The sequence below is a fragment of the Macaca nemestrina genome, chromosome 12 (genome assembly GCF_043159975.1).
Source record: "Macaca nemestrina isolate mMacNem1 chromosome 12, mMacNem.hap1, whole genome shotgun sequence".
Taxonomy (NCBI): domain Eukaryota; kingdom Metazoa; phylum Chordata; class Mammalia; order Primates; family Cercopithecidae; genus Macaca; species Macaca nemestrina.
Genome location: NC_092136.1, coordinates 133,547,641 through 133,570,733, shown reverse-complemented (window position 1 = coordinate 133,570,733; position 23,093 = coordinate 133,547,641). Strand labels below are relative to the sequence as shown.

Below are 23,093 nucleotides of genomic sequence, written 5' to 3'. Positions count from 1 at the left end.
TATACATAGTTTCATTCTCGCTTCTTTAAATAGAATTTAAATATTTTTTAATGAAGAGATAACGGTATTTCAAGATTCTTTTAAACTCATACACTTTGTTATTGGCTTTCTTACCCTAGTATAAGCTTTTATTTGACATTTTACTATTCAGCATCATCCCTCCATTTGGGGCGTAAATTAAAAAAGAACAATGTTACTTAGTTGTTAAACTGAATGTTACGAATAAAGGCAGCGTGGCAGCCGTGAGTAGGTTTTGGATGGGGTCTACATGGAAAAATAATCTGGAGGGCAACTTGAAAATATGTTTCAGAATGTAAAATAGCTTAATACACTCTTTACCCTGGATTTTACTTCTGAGGAAAGAGAACAGTATCTAAGGATACACAGGTGTTCACCAGAGCTGATCGAAACATTAGCAAAGCGAAACAGCGTCAGTGTTCATTAATGCTGAAGTAGTGCAGTAAGTTATGATGACAGTCCTAGTTTTAAAATGGCATGCTTATGTAGTCATTAGGCCGGGCGTGGTGGCTCAAGCCTGTAATCCCAGCACTGTGGGAGGCCGAGACGGGCGCATCACGAGGTCAGGAGATCGAGACCATCCCGGCTAACACGGTGAAACCCCGTCTCTACTAAAAAATACAAAAAACTAGCCGGGCGAGGTGGCGGCGCCTGTAGTCCCAGCTACTCGGGAGGCTGAGGCAGGAGAATGGCGTAAACCCGGGAGGCGGAGCTTGCAGTGAGCTGAGATCCGGCCACTGCACTCCAGCCCGGGCGACAGAGCCAGACTCCGTCTCAAAAAAAAAAAAAAAAAAGATATATGTCATATATGTTGACATGAAATGATGCCTAATATTCAAAATAATCATTGCAGACTTCAAATTACTATAATTGATAAGTGTGTAAGAAAAGTAAACATAAAGCCATGTGACTATAGAAATACTTTGAAAAAGTTATACATGAAAACTGGTGTCTCTGGGTGGGGGATTATAGGTAGGCGATTCTGTGTCCCAGTTTACCCGAGATAACCCTGGTGTGCACCTGTTTTTCACAATATAATTATTAATAGCACCCCTTTTACTTGCAGATTTGTCTAGATTTAGGTGATAAAATTATATGGTTGTCCTAATTTTGGATGAGTTTCATTACATAGTGACTAAGTTTTTACAATAGCCATGTATTTTTATGAAACAAAAAAATAGTAACACTGTTTTAAATTTGGGGGATAAAGGAAATACTCCATTGACATGTCCTTAATCTAGCTAGAGTTCACTTTTCTTTTGCCTTATGTTTACTGTAAAACCAATTATTTTTGTAGGTGAAGTACATTTTTACATTAGGGGATATAGCCCAGCTGTGTCCAGCCAGGGTGGAGAAGCGCATCTTCCTTCTGATTCAGTCCGTCCTGGCTTCGTCTGCTGATGCTGACCATTGTAAGGCATTTGAAATCATACTCTGTACCATGCATGCCGGTTCAAGGTTCTGTCAGTGACTTTCTCTTCCTTCCTTGCAGTACCATCATCTCAAGGCAGCAGTGATGCCCCAGCATCTCAGCCACCCTCCCAGGTCAGAGGTTCTGTCATGCCCTCTGTGATTAGAGCACATGCTATCATTACCTTAGGTAAGAAAAACGTGGGAGAATAGGGCTTGACATCAAGTTCTGTGTGTAGCCGTTGTCTTAAGTAAGCGCAGCCATGGGAATGTGTCAGGGGCTGCCGAGCCTGTCTGTGTCTGCTCTCGGCCCATATGGTTCCTAGAGGTGACTCTGATCTGAGTGCTGAGCTCTGCCTCACCACGTGCTGGTCCTGAGAGCCCTCAGGCTGACAGCGCCCCAAGACGGTAAGACTCAGGCACTCTCTAGAGGGTCTAGAGGAAGCTTTTGTTTTCTAGTACGATTATGTTAATTTATTACAATTATCCCTGCTTCTGTAATTTTTCCCAATACCTTCACTTGACTTTAATACTCCTGTAATTTTTTTATACTCATAATGCAGCACCACGAAGTCTGTTAATCAAGACCTGCCGGATGCTGCACTGAGTTCTGGAAACGAAGAAATAAATTTTCCATAAAAGGAAATGGTTTATTTAATACTTTCCAGAACTGGGCAGATGACTATTTACATATTTCTCCATGAACTCAAACTATTTTTAATCTTGAAAACACTGACCCCTATGCTGGGAATTTTTTTTTCCCTTTAGTGTGAGTGTATATTTTATGCTACATAAGTTATTAATTTTTTTGTAATATTAATTTTCAAATACCTAAGAATTGCAAGACATTTCCCAGGCACAAAAGAAACCTACAAACAAAACTCAGCAGGCTTTTCAACTGTGAACAAGAAAGAAAGGGGACATGCATTCTTTCCTATTTACCTAGTTCAGATTTCAAATTCAGCATGGGGTATTTAGCATCTGTAGAGGATATGTATAATCAGGAGTAAAATGTTTCATCTCTCAGGCTTTGCTGATCATTCTCCAGGTAAGTGGATAACTGCGAAATTCAAATGTTGACTTTAAAAGGAAGATGATTTTATTAGTGTAAAGGAACATCCCGTAATATATAACTCCTGGGGGAGTTTATTTCTCCTTAAGGTATTTTTATTAGAATATTCAAGATGGGTCTGTCTGCCTTTCGTTTTTTGTTGTTTGTGGTTGTGGGCATGATGTTTTAACTTTGATTAAATAGAAGACATTAGCAAGATGTATCTGGAGAAAATTCAGGAATGGAATTAGGCTTTAGAATACAGTTGAGACATCTTCCTGTCTTCTGTGCCAGGTAAGCTGTGCTTACAGCACGAGGATCTGGCAAAGAAGAGCATCCCAGCCCTGGTGCGAGAGCTCGAGGTGTGTGAGGATGTGGCTGTCCGCAACAACGTCATCATTGTGATGTGCGATCTTTGCATTCGCTACACCATCATGGTGGACAAGTATATTCCCAACATCTCCATGTGTCTGAAGGATTCTGACCCATTCATCCGGAAGCAGACACTCATCTTGCTTACCAATCTCTTGCAGGTGCGTAGGAGGGTTCAGCCTGTCCTTTCCCCTCCACCATGGCTTCTGGTTTAAGGGAATATTTGAGTAGCATAGGAAATGTGCTTGCTTTGTAGTAGAATCCAAAAACAGTTGTCTCATCTCTGGTCTGGAGTATTGCTCTTCTGATGTTCAGCACAACCTCTTATAAACAGTGTTACTTGTGAATGTTCATTTTGGGACTTTGTTCAGACATCCTGTCAAGCAGTGTGAAGTTTCATTTTGAAAATAAGTACCATGTAGAGAAAAGCACATTCAGTGGACAGGTAGTTCTAGTTTGAATTCTGTTATTCTTTTTTAACTTGGACAAGTCCACATTTCTGAGATCTAACTTCTTCCTTCGTAAAATGGGGATCATGGTGTTTGCGCTGGGCTCTGCGAGTCTGGTGGGGTGTTCCCGGGTGCAGAAGAACGTAGTGAACTATAGAGCTCTTCAGAGCATTAGATATTTTTATACACTTTGAGAGTCTGTGTTTGGCCTATAATGGGGAGAACATAATACTTGATTTTTGAAGGGAAGGCCTTTCACTTAGGTTGTATGTCTGCCCTGGTATGTTCTGTATGCTCATCTTTTCATATATTACGAACTGTATTATATATAGAGGGTGGCACCATCCCTCTAATGCCACGTGCTTTGAGTCATTTTTCTCCTGTGGTAGAAAGGTGACGTTCCGTGCATATACTTCTCCGCACTACATTCCGACGGTTTGGAAGCGTGTGCCTGTGCACTGAGCCAGTGTGCCGGGGACAGACCGCGTGGTGGGGGGAGTGTGGCTGGGAACAGTGAGGCTTGCCCATGATGACACACTCTGAAACATGCTGGCTTTTCTCTGTACAGGAGGAATTTGTGAAATGGAAGGGCTCCCTGTTCTTTCGATTTGTCAGCACTCTGATAGATTCACACCCAGACATTGCCAGGTAAATCTTTTCCTCACGTTAGACAACTGAACAGTTTACCTCATTTCTGATGTATGCTGGATTTCTTTTTTTTTTCCAGATTGGTTTAGAGTTAAGTAGGATTTAGTGAGCTTTTGGTGGGTGCCAGAAAAATTAACAGGTTTTTAAGATACTAAGCAATATAACAAACCTTTATTTTGCACACAAGTTTAAAAGAAAATGGTTAGATTCATCATTGGATCATCTCAGCACTGACTGCACTTGCTGACAGTTTGCTGTTCCTGAAGGAGCATGAAGAATATCATATGCTTGTTGTATTACACTGTATAGAGGAGCAGTCACTAGAAATTCACTGTTAATTTCTAGGCAAAAAAAAGTTAATTTTGATAAAGAGCTGAGACTTTTAAGTGCAGAAATTTTAAGGAAGAAACTAGGAATTAAGATGAAATTGCACAGTGTGGAATCAAGTGTACAGATGACAAGACTCCTTGGAAATGGGCAGTTCTTCAGACTTGTATAGCGTGGGGGAGTGACTTTGGCAATTATTAATTTCTATCATTGCATCATTTTTTTAAAGATTTATTTTCAAGGGGCTGAGAAATGGCCTGATAGATTTTGCTACCTTAGAGTTTGTTGTAACTAATTCTTTTTAAAGCAAGTCTGCAATTGGAAAGTAGAATGTTGGATGCCACAGCAAAAGCCCCACCGTGGGGAAGAGTTCTTTATAGAGCTCATTAACTATAAATGGCTGGTAACAGTGGGTCCCTCTGGATCTAAATATAGCTACCAATAATTTAGTCTGAGTTCCGTGGAAGTTTCTGCTCAGTTTTCTTCAGGTGTAATTTTCCAAGGAAGGGGAACATTTCACAGAACAAAAGCAAAAAGTTAAGGCTGTCACCTTTTTTTTAGATAGCTTCGCACACCCTCTTACCTTTACAACGTGTCCACTATACTGACTCTGAGGGCTTTCTACACAGTGCATGGCCCAGGAGAAGGTGTAATCAGACAGGCTGGGAATGCTTTCAGGTGATGCACCTGGGAGGTAAAATCAGCTACTTAACCTGCATTTCCTCATTTTTCCCCACTGTTGTTAGCTCCTGTACGTGTTATGTGAAAAAGAGCATTGATCGATGAGTAAACCATATGCAGGATTTGTACATACGGGTGTTCAGATCATCAATCAAATGAAAAGCATAGATACACTTTATAGTGCAGTAGGATTACCGGGGCCTCTTCCAGCGTTTTAATACGTCCCCCTTAATCTTTCCCTTTTATGTCTGCATTCTGGGTTTGTTGGAACCATGGTTCAAATTAGATTTTCATGATTTTCATGATTTTCAGCTTTGAAAAGCTGACGACTACATTTGCTAACTATAATTTAAGTTAGTCTGTTCTCTGAAATTTTTCCTTTTATTTTTATTTGACGTGTAATAATTATACATATTTATGGGATAGAGAGTGGTATTTTGATATATGTATAGAACATGTAATGATCAAATCGGGGTAATTAGCATAACCATCACCTCAAACATTTATCATTTCTTTGTGTTGGGAACTTTCAGAATCCTCTCTCCTAGCTTTTTGAAAATAGACAGTAAATTATTGTTAACTATATTCACCCTACGGTGCTGTTGAGCATTTTAACATACTCCTCCTGTAATTTTATATTTGTTAACCAGCCTTTCCGTACCCTTCCCAGCTTCTAATAACCACAATTCTACTCTCTGCTTCTCTGACCCTACCTTTTTTAAACTCTTGCATATGAGTGAGAATATGTGGTATATATATATATTTCTGTGCCTGACTTTTGATTTTTAGGCCAAAGGCTATGCCCAGGCTGGAGTGCAATGGAGCAATCACGGCTCACTGCAGCCTCAGTCTCCCAAGTTCACATGACCCTCCCACCTCATCCTCCCAAATAGTTAGCTAATTTTTTATTTTTTGTAGAGTTAGGTTCTCACTGTGTTGCTCCTGAGCTCAAGCAATCTTCTCGCCTCAGCCTCCCAAAGCGCTGGGATTAGGCATGAGCCACCACCCCGGCCTGTATGACATTTTTAATTGCTCATATAAACCCCAAATTTGGAGGCTACAAAATTCTATGATCTGTTTTCCTGTCTGCCCAATAGCTGGTGGCCTTGTAATCACAGGGCGACAGTCAAGTAATAAGCAGATTATTTCAGTTTAACTGGGCACTGCCACAGGAATACAGAGAGGCAGGGTCAGAAGCTCAAGGCAGGACAGCGACTCAAATAATGGGCCATTGAGATAGAAAAGGGGGCAACAACAAGGATGGCCTGGTTTGGGAGAAAAGGAAGCAAGCACTCAACTGTCTGGAGGGCTTAGTGAAGCCATGGAACGATCGGAATGGGGTGAGGGTGTCAGGAGCCCGATCACTGGAAGGATCAGCAGGGCAGTCACGAGTGGACTCTTTGATCTCCAGTGTGGCAACAGGGTCCAGGGTGTGGCTGCACTGGTGACCCAGGGTCCAGATGGGATGCTCACTGGAAGCAGTGAAGTCAGGAAAGCAGAAAGTTGGGGCATTCAGTAGCTCATCTGCATGGGGAGTTCTACGGGGATTTGGAATGGAGAGGAAGACTGGGAACCAGGTAGCAGAGCACAAACGGCAGATGGCGGGAGCACCACAGGGAGGCGGGAGCACCACAGGGAGGTGGAGGTGGAGGCCGTCTGCAGGTGCCACAGCGGCCTGTGTGCGTCTTCACCAGCAGCCAGCCCACACTCCCCGCACTTCACTGGACCCGCTCCTAGTTGTCTTCCAGTGTCAAGAGCACTTTTGGCAATGCACTATTTGGTCCACACGCTATGTATAGGCTTCCTGAGGGGCATGAGTTTGGTTGTTATTCCCCATCCCTAGCACCTGAAAAGGAACTGAAACCAAGCAGACATGCGGTGAACATTGGGTGGGTGAACATTGGGTGGGTGAAGGCAGGAAGGCACTGGGCTTCCGGGAAATGTGCTCCTCATCCTCTGACTGAGGGATGAAGCAGCCTCCCCTTGGGAGGGCTGAGAGAGAACTGGTGTGCTTGGAGGACAGCCGGCCCACGTTTATAAAGAGGAATCATAGGGAGTGCCCTGAGAGTCGGCTGTGGAGGGTAGGGCCTGATTCACTGTGAAACCTGGAGTGTAGAGTACATGGAGGAAGGAAGCAGCAACGTAGGGATGAACAGTGTCTAGACAGACCATCATAGGTGCTTGGATTTGGGGTGGTGGCCAGGGAGAACTAGGGCGTAGGAAATACTGCTTCGAGCCTCAAGTAGAATTCTGGTACAAATGGGTCTAACCTGAACTAGACACGTGTTGTCGGCCAGGTCAGGAACATGGGTTCAGCATGAACTCATGAGTCTGCCTTTATTGAGCAGACACCCTGCTTCAGAATGGCATTCAGCTCATGAAGAAATCTGAAGTCAGATTTTTATGTTTCCTACTAAAGCTGAAAACAGAAGTGGACACACGGCTCTTACCTTGTGGCCTTTTGGGCTGTTTGAATATCCTGGATTTTGATTCTTAGTAAGAGAGTAATAACTTCTTTTTACAAGGCTGTAATAAGGTAATCACTCAGATTTAGCTGGTCTTCCCTTTGTGTTCCATATAATTCATGCAGCCCGTGCTGTGTGAAATCCCTAGACCGCATCCCTGAGTTGTTGGTGTGGGTATGTGTGTTCTTAGTGATTGTCCTGAGGGCTGGGGAGAGGATGCTGACCGAACTCCCAGCTTACTAAGATTTGTTGAGTGTCCTGGAGGTTTCCTAATCCACATACCTGGGGAGTGCTCTCTCTTGTCACTCTAAAGGAATGTTCTAGGAAGCATTACTTGTAATGTTAATTTCTCCTAACTTTTCAGCAGACAAACAGGAAACAAAGTAGTCCCTCTTCTCCAGTTAGGAAGCTTGCAGGATCTGTGCATCTTAATCTAATCAAGGCTGAAACTTGCCATTTTAATAAAGTCCCAGTGAATACAGCAGCCAAGATGAGTTGTGGATATCACACATTGGCTGTGGCTTCCAGTTTCTCTTGCTGGAACGCTCTGTGACTACATTATCAGCCCTGAGCGTGTGAATCCTGGCATGGTTTTATGTTGCTATGGAATGTATTTGTATAGATGGTTCAGCAAGTTTTTCACTAGGGCTTAAACTCCACAGTATCGTGCCTGTTGGTCACCTCCACCCACATGTATTCTTGACCTAAACTGAGTCGATTGGCGTTGACATCAAGTCAAAACTCAGAGTGCACCCTCTTCTTGTGGAAGATTTGCTGATTCTATCTGGCTTTATATTTTCGTATATGTGACTTCATTTCTGAGGAGGAAGTTCGCATAATGTAGAAACTGCCATGCCAGAATGGATTAACTATAATAAAATACCACAGAAGATAAATTCTTGTTTGTTCAGTGGTTTTTTCATTCCTGTCACAGATGGCTTGCCAAAGTAACCCATGTTTAGAAAGAACTTCATCTGATGCTATGACCTTTGCCTTTCAAACATGGGTCATTAAACAACATAATTTGTACAAAACATAACTGACTACTCTTAGATCAGACAGGTGCTTCTAGTTGTCCTTAATTGAATTTTGCCACATGGAATTCTCATTATTAAATACAGTTTTATTTATTTTGTTTTCATATTTCTAGGTCAAGCTGCTCCCTTGTTTCCTAGGTGAATAGTCAAGGTGTAATTATCTACAGTGGAATTTTTATCTAGGCTTACTTCCATCATGATTTCTCATCTACCTTCTCTGATTTTTAATTGATATGTGTGCTGTGAACCCAAACTGATTTGAATTTTGGCATAAGGAGCACCACTGGGGAAAGGAGAGGTCAGTCTCCTGGACAGTCTTTGATGCTGCTCCTCTCCCAAGGAGAGCTGACTGGTGCTCCTGTGTGGGTGGAAATTGCATTTGAGCTCTGAAATTCAATTAAAACACTGGCCTTGACAGTGTGAGTGGATCACAGTGAGCCCTACACCATGTTAGTTTAACCCCTGAGCAAAAATCAGTGCTTTGGCGTTCTGTCACCTACTTTCGTGATGAACAGAAACTCTCCGGTGGCCTGTAGTCAAACAGTTTGCCTGTTTACATCAGGCATTGGAAATCTTCATTTTGGTGGGGTCCTGGTGGTGTCTGTGTCCCATGTGCAGCATTGCACAGATGTGTTGAGGGCGTGGGTGGAAGGAGAGTGCCCAGGGCTTGCTGGTGATTTCAAAGCGCATTGAGTCAGTTGCTCTGCAGAGGAAACTTGTCTTCCTGATCCAAACTGTGAAGCTCTTGTCATTAATCCTTATTCTTGAAATAAGTTCCAGTTACTAAAATTGTTTTTTGTTCATAATTGTGGGCAACAAACTTGAAGCTGGGAGGTGAATGACCGTTGTCATTGCATCAGTCCTGTAAGACCACTGGCCTCTAATTGCAGAAGCAGCATTGGGGTTAAGTTGGTTGATTGCTTTCCCCACTTGAACTGCAGCTGGATGACAACACCTTCCGTTAAATTTGAAAGGAAACCTGGGGGAAAAAATACGCTCGGATTAGAAAGCAAGCCGTGGAGCAAGGACAGACCAAGTAGCGGAATTTCTGTCTTCTTCGGGTCCAAGGGAGCTGTGTGTTGGGATAGATTTTGAATCCCTTCGCTTATGTACAGCTGTCTTCTGCTCAGCAGAGTTCTTGGTGTATTCAGAGACTGTTGGTGTGTAGCAAATGGGTCTCCCTCTTTGTTTCTCTCACCTTTGCAGCTTCGGGGAGTTTTGCCTGGCTCACCTGTTACTGAAGAGGAACCCTGTCATGTTCTTCCAGCACTTCATTGAGTGTATTTTTCACTTCAATAACTATGAGAAGCATGAGAAGTATAACAAGTTCCCCCAGTCCGAGAGGTCAGTGAAGCAGCTAAGGCTGTCTCCTTATATCTGGGTAAGAGCTGGGGGAATCTGGGGAAGGTTTGGCTCTTTGCATATAGTGGTTGGACACAGACCCTGCTCCAGGTCTTTACTGTGGCCTGGCAGGATGGCATAAGAAAATGCAGTCGTGAGAATCGCTTCCTAAGGGCAGTGCCTGCGATGAGCACTGGGATCTCTGTAGTGCACTTGAGTCTTTGGTATACAGCTTTTAGGATGCAGTTAAAATGCAGTGTTAAATCCCTTACACCCGTGCCCACGTGACGCAGTAAAATTGTCCTATTCTGCCACAGAGAGAAGCGGCTGTTTTCATTGAAGGGAAAGTCAAACAAAGAGAGACGAATGAAAATCTACAAATTTCTTTTAGAGCACTTCACAGATGAACAGCGATTCAACATCACTTCCAAAATCTGCCTTAGTATTTTGGGTAAGCCCAGTGTGTGGGAGAAAATGTGTGTGTTTGCAAATGAAATGCTCTGTTGATAACGGCCCAGCAGGCCTCTAGTAAGGGAGACCCTGGCACTGCAGGAAGACCCCTGTCATCTTGTCCTTCTCTGGCATCAGCTGTGCCCCAGACAGAACACCCTTGCAAGACCCCCTGACAGCCTCAGACAGCCCCCAGCTGTGTGAATTACACCTCCTCTCTGGGCAAGACCCCTGACAGCCTCAGACAGCCCCCAGCTGTGTGAATTACACCTCCTCTCTGGGCAAGACCCCTGACAGCCTCAGACAGCCCCCAGCTGTGTGAATTACACCTCCTCTCTGGGCAAGACCCCTGACAGCCTCAGACAGCCCCCAGCTGTGTGGATTACACCTCCTCTCTGGCCAGAGATTTCACAGAAGCTCACATTTTTCTCTCTCTCTCTCTCTCTCTCTCTCTCTCTTTCTCTCTCTCAGCGTGCTTTGCTGATGGCATCCTACCCCTGGACCTGGATGCCAGTGAGTTACTCTCAGACACATTCGAGGTCCTCAGCTCAAAGGAGATCAAGCTTTTGGCAATGAGATATAAACCAGACAAGGACCTCCTTATGGAAGAAGATGACATGGCCTTGGCAAATGTAGTCATGCAGGAAGCTCAGAAGAAGCTCATCTCACAAGTGAGTGTGTTGCTCCCCTAAGATTCACGAGCGTGCCCCTCCCCCAAGCTCATCTCACAAGTGAGTGTGCAGTTCTTCCTAAGCTCATCTCACAAGTGAGGGCACCCCTTCCCCCAAGCTCATCTCACAAGTGTCAGCTCCCCTAAGCTCATCTCACAAGTGAATGTGCTCCTTCCCCTAAGCTCATCTCACAAGTGAATGTGCTCCTTCCCCGAAGCTTATCTCACAAGTGAGTGCGCCCTTCTCTCCAAGCTCATCTGACAAGTGAGTGTGCCCCTCCACCTAAGCTCATGTCACAAGTGAGTGTGCAACTCCTGCTAAGCTAATGTCACGAGTGTGCTGCTCCCCTTAAGCTCATGTCACAAGTGAGTGTGCCACTTCCCTAAGCTCATCTCACAAGTGAGCGTGCTGCTTCAAGCTCATCTCACAAGTGAGTGTGCAGCTCCACCTCAGCTCATCTCACAAGTGAGCGTGCTGCTCCCCTCAGCTAATCTCACGAGTGCACCCCTCCCCCTAAACTCGTCTCATTAGTGTGCAGCTCCCCCAAGTTCACCTCACAAGTGAGTGCGCCCCTCCCCCTAAGCTCATCGCACCAGTGAGTGTGCCACTCCTCTAAGCTCATCTCAAAAGTGAGCATGCCCCTCCCACTAAGCTTATCTCACAAGTGTGTGCAGCTCCCCTAAGCTCATCTCACAAGTGGGTGTGCAGCTTCCCCTAAGCTCAGGTCACAAGTGAGCATGCCACTCCCCTAAGCTCATTTCACAAGTAATGTGCCCCTCCCCCAAGCTCATCTCATAAGTGAGTGTGCGGCTCTCCCTACGCTTGTGTCACAAGTGAGTATGCAGCTCCCTCAAGCTCATGTCACAAGTGAGTGTGCAGCTCCCCTAAGGTCATTTCATGAGTGTGAAGTTCCCCTAAGTTCATTTCACAAGTGAGTGTGCAGCTCCCTAAATTCATGTCACAAGTGAGTGTACAGCTCCCCTAAGCTCATTTCACAAGTGACTGTCCCACTCTTCCCACCATCTACTGGCTTCCCTGTTGTCCCTGGAATCCTGGTGCCATGCTCTAGTGCTGACTTCCTTCTTACTGGTGGCTTTCACTCTTGCCAGGTGGTGACAGTTCTGAAATCTGTCTCCTGCTCCAGCATTTCTCATGAGCCTGAGCTCAGGTCCGCCTGCTGCCAGGACGTGCTCCAGGTGTCTCTGACTTACTCTGTGAAAACTCACTCAGTCATCTCTTCCTTCTGCTCTTCACCTCCTCTTTCTCCCACAGTTCATGGTGCTCCTGCAGACTGGAGTCTGGTGTGCCAGGCTGAGGCTTTTGTGGCAGGAAGTGTAGAATTTGGATCTGAATGACTTTGGGGCAGAGCTTGGCTGCCGCAGGCCTCTGCAGGCCTGTGTGTTTCTGTCCTAGCCTGGATTGCCAATGTGTATTTCCCACCTGGCCCCTGAAGGCCTTTGACCCCAAGGATACAGACTCTGATAATATCTTGCCACAAGATGCTGCCTGTTTTCTCTTACCAATCTCTCTCTGTAGTCTGACCTTATTTAAGCTTATCCTATTTCCATGGTTTCCTTACCACCCTTCTGTTTCTGGTTTCTTTCTGTCACAAGCCACGTCCCAACTTGCTGCCAAAGCAGTCTTCTTTTTTTTGAGACAGAGTCTCCCTCTGACGCCCAGGCTGGAGTGCAGTGGCGCAATCTCAGCTCACTGCAAGCTCCACTTCCTGGGTTCACGCCATTCACCTGCCTCAGCCTCCCGAGTAGCTGGAACTGGAGGCCCCTGCCATTCTGCCTGTCTAATTTTTATTTTTATTTTTATCTTTTTTTTTTTTTTTTGAGACAGAGCCTCGCTTTGTTGCCCAGGCTGGAGTGCAGTGGCGTGATCTCCACTCACTGCAAGCTCTGCACCCGGATTCATGCCATTCTTCTGCCTCAGCTTCCCAAATAGCTGGGACTACAGGCACCTGCCACCACTCCTGGCTAATTTTTTTGTATTTTTAGTAGAGACGGGGTTTCACAGTGTTCGCCAGGATGGTCTCAATCTCCTGACCTTGTGATCCGCCCACCTCGGCCTCCCAAAGTGCTGGGATTACAGGTGTGAGCCCCTGTGCCTGGCCCAGCAGTCTTTCTTAAGTACAAATTTGATCATTTTATTCTATCTGAAACAGACTAAAGGCAGGTTGACTGTGAGGGGTGGCAGGAAGCTTTTGGGTGATAGATGGTGAGTGGTCTGTGGTGCTGTTTATTCCATATAGACTTTTGTCAAAGCTCATGGAACTGTTTGTTTAAAATAGGTAAATTTATTACATATGTTATACTTCACTAGTGGAATTTTAATAAACTATGCTGGTGGCTTCCTATCATCTTCTGAATAAACCCTCATTCTTCTTTTTCAAGGTGAACAGAACTTCTGGTGTGCCTTCCACCTTTCCCATACCTCCCTCCGTCTTCACCTCCAACCTCGCCACTTCAAATTGCCATCTGCACCTCAGTTGCAAGCTGCACCCTGCTCCTGTGCTCTTGCCTCAGGGTCTAATGTCTACAGCGCCCTCACCCACCCATCCTCCCTTCTCCACACATCCTCAGGACCATCCATCAGATGGCCATGCACTCCTTAGGCATCCCATCTCCGTACCTAAATTCTCTAACAGCCTGCCACTTAACACCTCTTCCCTTGAGACACGCACTGTCTGGAAGCGGCTGGAGGGCAGGGATGCTTGGCTTCATTTTGCATCCCCAGAGGGTTAGCTCTTTGCCTGAACAGAGAAGGTGCTTGATAATACCTGTCAAGTGAATGCATGGAAGCCACTTCTTAAGACTGTTCCTGAACATAACATCTGCTCACATCTGGGTTTATTAAATTGCTTATTTCTCTACCTGTTGTCCTCCTGTTTCAGGAACTCTGATAAGACTTTTTTAGAAATGAATGGTTTACAAGGAAGAAACATATACTAGAGACTTTAAATGAGAAGGAAAAGAGTACTTTCAGCTTCAGGAGGGTAAATCTTGCGTATGTGGGCTACTATAGTGCTTTTTTTTTTTTAATTTAAAGAGATTCACTGCAGAATATTTGTGGTTAGTGATCATTCAAGGTAAAATGTGAAGACTTGGTCAAATCAGTTACTATATATATAAATTCATAGTATTTTGTAGATGTGTACAGACAGCGAGAGACAGCTGACTGTCTTTACGCTTTGCCATTTTTAGACCATTGTCCCTTCACCAGCAGGAATACAAAGTGTCCCTCTGGGTAGCCAGAGCCAGCTGACTTCTGTTCCAAGGGGAGGGTGTTGAATTGAGGACTGAATGTGGAGCCAGAGCCAAGGTCCCTCAGGGTCTTCTGTGGAGATTTGGGGCTTTTGTCAAAAGCTACTCAACGTGTTTCTAAATTCTTTTTCCCCATTTGGAATGTATGAGTAGTATTTGTCCCCACCCTATCTTACAAAGCCTTTGGAGTGTTTTGAGGTAATGCTTACAGAGTCTCCCAGAGAAAAGCAGAGGTCCTCTACATCTCCAGGATCATAATGAAAAGCAAAAATAAACTTACATAGTGTGCTAGGGTGGCTCTACTCAAAGAACTAGATCAAGGAGAGGCCTTTGTCTTTCAGAAGTTCATACACCTAAAACATGTCTTTGTGTTACCAGGTTCAGAAAAGGAATTTCATAGAAAATATTATTCCAATTATCATCTCCCTGAAGACTGTGCTAGAGAAAAATAAGATTCCAGCTTTGCGGGAACTCATGCAGTATCTCCGGGTAAGGGTGGAGCCTGTGCTTTTGTGGTGGTTGTCCTCCTACCAGTTCATTACTTAGGATCTTCTGCCAGTTATGACGGTGTAGGCAATCAGTGAATGATTAGAACCCCAAATTCTGCAAACCCAGCATTACCTTGGTAACTGCTGTGGAGCTGGGGGTTGGCTGTGGGTTCCATCAAAGCCGCTCCTTCCCTTGGATGTACAGCCAGGGCTGTGAAGAGCCGGCCCACTGTGCCAAGCAAGTCTTCCCTTGATGGAGTTCGAGTCCATCTGGAAAACTTCCCCAGTCATCTTCGTTCATGCTGCTGGGGGGTAAGGTGAAAGTGAGTCTTCGGGTTTGATTTCAGGGTGCTTACCTTTTGCACTGACTCAGATTCACAAGGTCAGGAAATAACTGCCCTGCAGGAGTTGCCTTGGGAGCTGCCGTCACCGGGCCGAATTCTTTGTCAAGCAAGGGGACCATGAGGAGCTCAGTCTGAACAAACCCAGGATGTGTTGACTTGCAGGGCAGACCTAAGTGGGGCCTCAGATCTTTCTGGCAAAATCTTTTACTAAGAAATAAATGCGACGTAGTTTTTATTTAATTCAGCAGTTATATCTCTGTAAAAAATGCTACAATTTTTTTTCCACTAAAGGCCTCAATAAAAGCTACGCTGAATATACATTTTCAAATAGTTTTTTATACTAGGAAGCTAAGGTAGGAAAGATAGTCTCATTGTATGATAAAAATAAAAACTTCCAAGTATTCTTGTATTTATTGCCCTGCTTTAGACCCTAGAAAGGAAAAAAAAAAAAAAAAAACAACTTAGATCCTACATAGACTACTTAAGCACTTAGGAAAAATAAGTCTTCCTCCTGCTTGTGAGCTCACACCCAGAGGACGGCCACACGCTGCTTGTTGTCAGCAGCTCCAGGGAGTCTCTTCATTGGCCTGTAGAACCCACTCCTAGTGGCAGCTGGAAGAGTGCATGGATCCCTTCTCTTTGTTGAGACTTCCCTCCTAGTTGGAACTGCAGTGTCTTTTTCTCCCTGTTCCTGTTAGGTGGAATGGTTCTTTCTCTTAGCAAAGTGGTCTTGCTCCTGGCAGCCCTCTTTAAGACCTAAGAATGTTCTTCCCTAGGTATGAGAAAAGGTTTTCTGTAAAATCTTCAGAAGACACAAAGATGGGATTTGAACCTTAGTTGTAATCCCCTGAGAGCCAGTGGGGAGGCTAATGTAGACAGAGGAGCAGCGTTGAGATCCGTGGCATCCTGGGACTTGCTCCAGAGGCCGTGTCTGAGCATGTCTTTCTCCCACTGGGAACCTGGGAGAGATCGCCCATTAACTGCCAGATGGCCAGGATGCTTCCTGAGAAAGTGAGCTGTTAGTTACTCACACATTTACCTGCTCGTGTGGCCAGTGGTGTTTGCTCCAAATGTACCACTGTACTGTTAGTCACTGGAATGGAAATGTCTGCTTTCAGTAATGTCAGTCTTATTGTTCCTATTATTATTTATCAAGTCATGTTGGGGGCTTTTTTATTTTTTAACTTTTATTTTACGTTCAGGGGTACAGGTGCAGGATGTGCAGGTTTGTAACATAGGCAAAGGTGTGTCATGGGGGTTTAGGGCTTACTTTTTTATTCAAGAAAACATTAAAGGATGCTCCTGGGTCTGTTTTAGGAGGTGATGCAGGATTACCGAGATGAGGTCAAGGACTTCTTTGCAGTTGACAAACAGCTGGCATCAGAGCTTGAGTATGACATGAAGAAGTACCAGGAACAGCTGGCTCAGGAGCAAGAGCTAGCAAAGCATGCAGATGTGACTGGGACGGCTGGAGGTGCCGAGGTGGCACCTGTGGCACAGGTAGGTGTGGGGCCCACTGTGCTGTGACCAGGCAGTCCAGTCTGCTGTCTGCTACCAGTCTGTTGTCTAGCACCTCTCAAAATCTCCGTCATCAGAGGTTAGTCAGCCCAAAGGCCTCGAGAGTGCTGCTTGTTGGCTGCTCCCTTGTGCCTTTCTGTCTGTGATGGATTTACTGTGCTCCAGACCTCCCTTCCACGAGGATGTGGTGCAGGAAGTGAGCTGGCAGCAGCAGAGGCTGGTGACTATAGATCCTAGGTCTGCCAGGGTGTGTCAGTGTGTTCGCATCTTCCCCCAGCACGCCCTCTTGAGAGCAGACTGGCCCATGGCCATTTCTAGGAAGAGCTGCTGCTCACTGTCCTGAGGAATGCAGGCAGATCTCTTGTAGGAAAGACCAATGAGCACAAAGTAGCGTACTCCTTTTTCTCTTATGTCATGCCACAGCATCTACAAGTGGCAGCTTTCTCACAGTATTCTGTTTCTGAAAAGGAAATTCAACTTACCCAGCGTTGATAAGGCTTCAAAGTACATTGCTTATGGACTTGCTTATAGTATGTGAAGATTGTATTCCAATAAAAGTGTTAAAATGGAGAAAGGGAACGGCTTGTACACTGTTGGTAGGGATGGAAAATAGAACAGCCACTATGGAGAACAGTATAGAGGTTCCTAAAAAACTAAAAGTAGAGCTACCATATGAGCCAGCAGCCTCGCTGCCGACTGTATAGTCAAAAGAAAGGAAATGAGGATGTCGAAGACATACCTGCACTCCCATGTTGATTGCAGCACTGTTCAAAATAGCAAAATTTGGAAACAACCTAAATGTCCATCAGTGGATGAATGGATAAAGAAGATGGGGTGCATATATAAAATGGAGTACTTTTCATCTATAAAAAGTGAGATCTTGTCATCTGCTGCAACATGGATGATTGTAGAAGACATTATATTAAGTGAAATAAGCCAAACACAGAAAAACAAAGATTGTATGTTCTCATTCATATATGTGAACCAAAAAAGTGGATCTCTGGGAGTTAAGAGAGTGGATTTTTGGTGGTTACCAGAGGCTGGGAAGGGGTGGGAGAAGGGGGATGAAGAGAAGTTGGTTAATGGGTACCAAAATACAGTTAGATAGAAGAAATAAATTCTAGTATTCAGTACAGTGGAGATATTATAGTTTAACAATTTACTGTATATTTCAAAGTAGATAGAAGAATTGGAATGTTCCCAACACAAAGAAAAGATACTCATGTTTGAGGTGACAGAGATCCCAATTACCCTGATTTGATCGTTACATTGTACACATGTATCAAAATCGCACATGGACCCCCTAAAACATGTACAACTATCATATATCAATTTTTAAAAACTTAAAAAGTATTAGAAGGTTCATACTCTTTATCTTCTCTGCCAGGTTGCTCCGTGTTTAGAAACAGCGCCAGTTCCTGCTGGCCAAGACAACCCCGCCCTGTCACCTGCCGTGAGCCAGCCCTGCACACACAGGGCAAGTGCTGGCCACGTACCGGTGTCGTCTCCTGCACCTGAAACTGGGCCGTTGCAGAGGCTGCTGCCCAAAGCCAGGTAAAGAGCCCCTGGAGGCCACATCAGGGCTGGTTCTCTGGGGCGATGTTCTCAGAGGCGTCCCCACCCCTCCCACCAAGCATGGGCAGGACAGGCACTGTCATTGTCTGGCCTGCCACCCCCTCCGCACTCTGCCCTGGGAGGTTTGAGTGAGTGTGGGTGAGGGATGCGCCAGAGAGGAGGCACGTGGGGACGGGGTGCAGCACTGTCACCTCTGCAGTGAGAAAGTCAGCGCGTGGCTGTTCTCCACAGACCCATGTCCCTGAGCACCATTGCAATCCTGAATTCTGTCAAGAAAGCTGTGGAGTCAAAGAGCAGGCATCGGAGTCGGAGCTTAGGAGTGCTGCCTTTCACTTTAAATTCTGGAAGCCCAGAGAAAACGTGCAATCAGGGTAAGCCAGACAGAGTAGAGCATTTACAGATCAAGACACAGAACACGACTACTTCTCATTCCTTTCAAAACGGTTCGTTTTCTTATCTTTAAAACAAGTAACATTAATTGGGCTTTTAGGATCATGGGTAATAAAACAATGCATATTTATTCTAGGAGATTTGGAAAATAGAGGGAAAGATGAAACTTACCCATAGCAATGAGGCGTTCCTTCCTCCAGCCATTCTGTTCCTCTTACACACGTGTTTTGTTTCTGGAATTGTGATCTGTGTGTGCGTTGTTTTATGACCTGTTTCCCTGCATACTTAAGTCAGATGTAGCTTCCATGAACTTTTCTTTCAAACCTTTGCTTCCAGTGGCTTTACAGCATTGTGTCTGTGGAAATAACTTATTTATTACTATCCTGTTCTTTGAAATGTTGATTTTCAATTTTTTCATGTAAATACTGGCACAGTGAACATCCTTGTACATAGAGCCTTGTATGTATGTAATCCTTGGGATTAATTCCCAGCGGTCAAAGGCCACGGATATTTTAAAACGTTGGATAGTGTCAGACTGTCCTCTCTCACTCATGCCGAGTTAGACTCTTTTATTTTTTTGAATCCTAATGAGAATGGACGTTTTTTCTCATGTTTATCATTTATTTGTATTTCTTCCTGAATTGCCTCTTTATAAGAAGATTTTAAATACTAGCAGTTTTAACTTGATGTCTTGCAGGTATGTTTTCTCATTTGGTGGTTTTGGTTTCATTATTGTTTGGGGGTATTTCTGGACAGCTACAACTTTTCTGTTCTATCCTAGTGTCTTCATACAGTTTGGAGCATGAGTCAAACGGCACGATTGAGCATGTGACTAAGCGGGCCATCAGCACCCCTGAGAGTGAGTAACCGATGGGAACACACGGGCTTCTCCTCAGTCTCTCCTGCGGTCGCCATGTGTTTGCTAGAGTTGTAGTAAAACTCCTTTCGGAGCAGGGCAGTCCTGATGGTCAAAACCGTGAGTGCATTGCTGAGGTGGAATGTTTCACAGGGACCACGGTAGCTTGATCCATGAGCACTGACCGAGTGTGTTGTTCCACTGTTGTTACAGTCAGTCAGTCAAACACCACAGTGGCCTGCGGGCCTCCGTGGGGCAGACAGTGCCGTTGAGGCAGAGGTAGGTCGGGTGACTGACCCAGTGGTCTGTTCTGGAGGCGGCCCTCAGTGTCTCCGGGCTGTCCGGGTGCACTGGGCGCTGCTGGGTGGGCCTGCTCCCGGGGCGGGCAGACGTCAGCACCAGCAGGTACCACGTATGTTCTGCAACTGCCAAGACCAGAGACCCGAGGATCTGCTCGGAGCCTGTGTCTCATTCCCCTCCATGTTTTTTCCTACTGTCTGTTCTTTTCCTTTTATTTCAAAACAGGTGAGTTAGGAGAGTCGAGTCTTCTTTTCCTGTTATCTTGTTTGATAGCTTCATGTCGCCTCAAACCTCATAAAACCATCATTCTGAGAAAGCTCTTACAGGAAGAAACGCTTCCTGTCCCAGGTCTGCGGAGTGGTGGCCAGGCCCTGCCTGCGTGTCCTGCGTGCCCCTCGCTCTGCGCCCGCCTGTGCACGGTGCCCTCGGCAAGCTGCATCCAGCCCCACTCGTCTTGGCTGTTCCACTCCTCACTGTTTCCACAGGGCCCCCCACAGTGCCTGGAACCTGGGAGGTGTCAGAGGTCTCCTGCGGGAGATTTCTGGGAGGGCATAGCTGGGTGCTGAGCCCAGGCCTTCTGATCCCACCTCTCGTGCCCCTTCTCCAGCCTGTCTCCTGTTCCTGACTGCAGCAGGGGAGCTGAGAGTGTGCTAAGGTGCCCTTCCTGGTAACGGAGCAGCAAGGTGTCATGCCGTGCGTTTAGTCGCCACTGCAGTCAGCTCACGTGTATGGAGCACCTGCTGTATTCTGGCTACTTGCTTATTTGGTTCTGTCACACTGATGCTGTGATCTCTTAGAATAGTTAACAGGTTAGAGATAATTTTCATCCAGGTCCCCCTTTGAAGGGAATTTATCCCACCCCCACCCTCAGACGACAACTGGATCATGATGGCATATGTCATTAAAGGCAGTGGGTAATTTGGGATCCTGCGTTGTGGACAGGTGCGATGTTCTGTGTGTAGAGCTTGCTGTGTGTTCGATGTTCCTGGCTCAGGAGCGCCAAGAGCTTCTATTTTGGCAGTGAGGTGCCATATGCTGAAGCAACGGGGAGAATGCATCTCATTTGAGTTGTGCTCATCCTGTGAGTCCCTGATGTCAGTGTTGGGTTGGTTTCCTAGCAGCCCATGTTCCTCCACAGTGCAGCCTGGCGTGGAGTGTGCATGCTGCCCTCATTTGCCTGTGTGGAGCCAGGCTTCGTGCTGGAAATCGGGCGCCCCGGTGTCATTGAGTTGGTAGAGTACTTGTTCTTGCTCCAGGCTCTTGGACATAATATTCCTGTTGATGCAGTCTCTGGCCATCTCTCTTTATACTGAACCAGGAAGAGGTGCTTGGAGGTCTCCTATTAGCTCTCCTTCCTGGGAGGATTGTTAGATAGCTTAAAAGCACTCAGTCCTGTTTTCTCTGTGGTTTATACGTTCGGATTCTTTTGGCAACTTTTAGTTCAGAAGGGGGTGACTGTCAGGAAATGTCTCAACTCTTCAAAGCTGGTAGGAAAGCCGCCGCCCAGTTCGGCACCGTGGTGCACCAGTTCAAAGTGGTTTTGCTAAATGGAAATGAAAATTACTCATTTTTCAGAGCTAGGATTTTAACTGAAAATCTGTGGGGTTTTAGCAAGTCCCTCTTACTTTATCATTCGGGTGGCACAGACACTGCTGCCTTTGATTCTACGCACAGTGCATGGGGGATGTCAGAGCCCCCACACCCGTGCTTCTGTAAAGGTGGGAGACTAATTTCCTGGAGCACATATGGGCTTCCAAACAGGAAGAGCAGCGTGTGTGTGAGGAAGGGAATTTCACGTGAGGGTACAAGGAGAGACAGAAACAGAATAAGCAGATCTAGCAGTGATGAGGATAGAATTCTCTGCCATTGTCTGTTAATGACACTCAAGTAGCCATCAGGTACACCGCAGTGCGCTGATGGGCTTTAAAATGTAAATGGGAAGACGGTCTGTACTGAAGACACCGTGTGGGGAACGGGGAGAGCGCTGAAGCTGCCTCCTCGCGAGTCTTGCAGAAAGGCGGCAGGTTCAGTGGCATCAGCAAGCGGCCGCCCAGCCCGTGCTGTTCCTGGGAGTGTGCTGCTGGCAGCTTATGCACCGAGTTCAGCACCACCCGGGCCCTCAAGACCGGGTGGCGTGTGTAGACAGATGGGGCGGAGGGGCAGAGGAGCATGATGTGCAGACAGGGCCTGCTGAGGAAGGGATGCAGGAGGGTGGACGTGTGTGGGCACATGCACCTCAGCATAACAGCTAAGTCTGTAAAGGCAGCTTGGGACCAGCTGAGACTGAGGGTGCATCAGGCTCTCCTAGGAACACAGCCATCGAGGTGTCTTAAAGCAGGGCAGTAAATTTACCAGCTTCTTGATTAAACATAACTCCAGTGACGCAGGGAGGATACTGCTGACAAATGACAGTGGCCGCTAACATCTCTTGAGCACGCCCTTGCAGCCAGCGCCATGCTAAGCACTCGGTGTAGATAACCTCCTGTCGTCCTGGGCACCATGCTAAGCACTCGGTGTAGACAACCTCCTGTCGTCCTGGGCACCATGCTAAGCACTCGGTGAAGGTAACCTCATGTCGTCCTGGCAGCCCCCCAGTGAGGTAGCTGTTTTTATACCCACGTAAGAGATGCAGAAACCTGAGGGTCTCAGAGCAGCTCACACAGCTGGTAAGACACCGAGCCAGAATTCACACCCAAGTTGCGGTGGAGTCTGCTCGTAAACGGTGTTCACCTGTTCCTGAGGGCAAACTGGAGGGGGGTAGGTGCCATGAAAAATCAAGGGCGAGGGGTGAGGCGGACTGAGCCGCTCCCAGTGCGGCACGACGGGACAGGAGGAAGTGGCGACTGGAGGTAGAAGGGACAGGCCTTGGCTGCTGATTCCATGTGGAGGAGCTGCTCACGGTGCCACATTTCCAGCTTGCACGGTCCATTCACTGGTGGAAACTAACAGGCACGCGTGGAGGTGCAGAGGCAAGGAGTTAATTGTCCTCGGGGAATCTGGGTGAGCCACCGTAGGAAGTGTAGTGAGTGGGACAGCGCGGTCACTGGGACAGGGGTGATCATGGAAGATGGGGTGGGAGGGAAGCCAGAGGCGTGAACAGTGAGGCCCAGGGGCCAGCCGAGTGCCTAAGGAGGGCTGCGGTGAGAGAGACGGAAAGGAGCGTCCCCAGGAGGGGCCCTCATCCCTGCCAGGACCTGGGACAGGGTCCAGTGGAGGTCTGAGGGCCGCCACTGGGACACCGATGTGGACACCGTGCCTACGTCACACACACAACTGGAGCCGCTCCCTCTGCCTCCACTCACAGTGGTGTTTCCCCTTTATGCAGAGAGCATCAATGATGTCACGTTTGGAGCAGGGGTCAGTTACATCGGGACACCACGGACTCCTTCATCAGCCAAAGGCAAGTTCTTGGTTTCCTTCTGGGCTGATATAT

General features: G+C 46.3%; 1 protein-coding gene across 4 annotated transcripts in view; it reads left to right on the top strand.

Annotated features, from left to right (window-relative positions):
• LOC105476153 (non-SMC condensin II complex subunit D3) overlaps positions 1-23,093 on the top strand; it is a 72,321-nt gene that overhangs the window by 46,646 nt on the left and 2,582 nt on the right. For all 4 annotated transcript variants that reach the window (XM_071075860.1, XM_024791078.2, XM_071075861.1 and 1 more), the window contains 13 exons: positions 1,316-1,430; positions 1,511-1,618; positions 2,774-3,012; positions 3,869-3,948; positions 9,665-9,802; positions 10,117-10,250; positions 10,721-10,920; positions 14,568-14,678; positions 16,339-16,521; positions 17,927-18,093; positions 18,346-18,485; positions 19,286-19,363; positions 22,986-23,060. In XM_071075860.1, the coding sequence (XP_070931961.1) occupies positions 1,316-1,430; positions 1,511-1,618; positions 2,774-3,012; positions 3,869-3,948; positions 9,665-9,802; positions 10,117-10,250; positions 10,721-10,920; positions 14,568-14,678; positions 16,339-16,521; positions 17,927-18,093; positions 18,346-18,485; positions 19,286-19,363; positions 22,986-23,060 (1,768 nt within the window). The remainder of the gene's footprint in view (positions 1-1,315; positions 1,431-1,510; positions 1,619-2,773; positions 3,013-3,868; positions 3,949-9,664; positions 9,803-10,116; positions 10,251-10,720; positions 10,921-14,567; positions 14,679-16,338; positions 16,522-17,926; positions 18,094-18,345; positions 18,486-19,285; positions 19,364-22,985; positions 23,061-23,093) is intronic.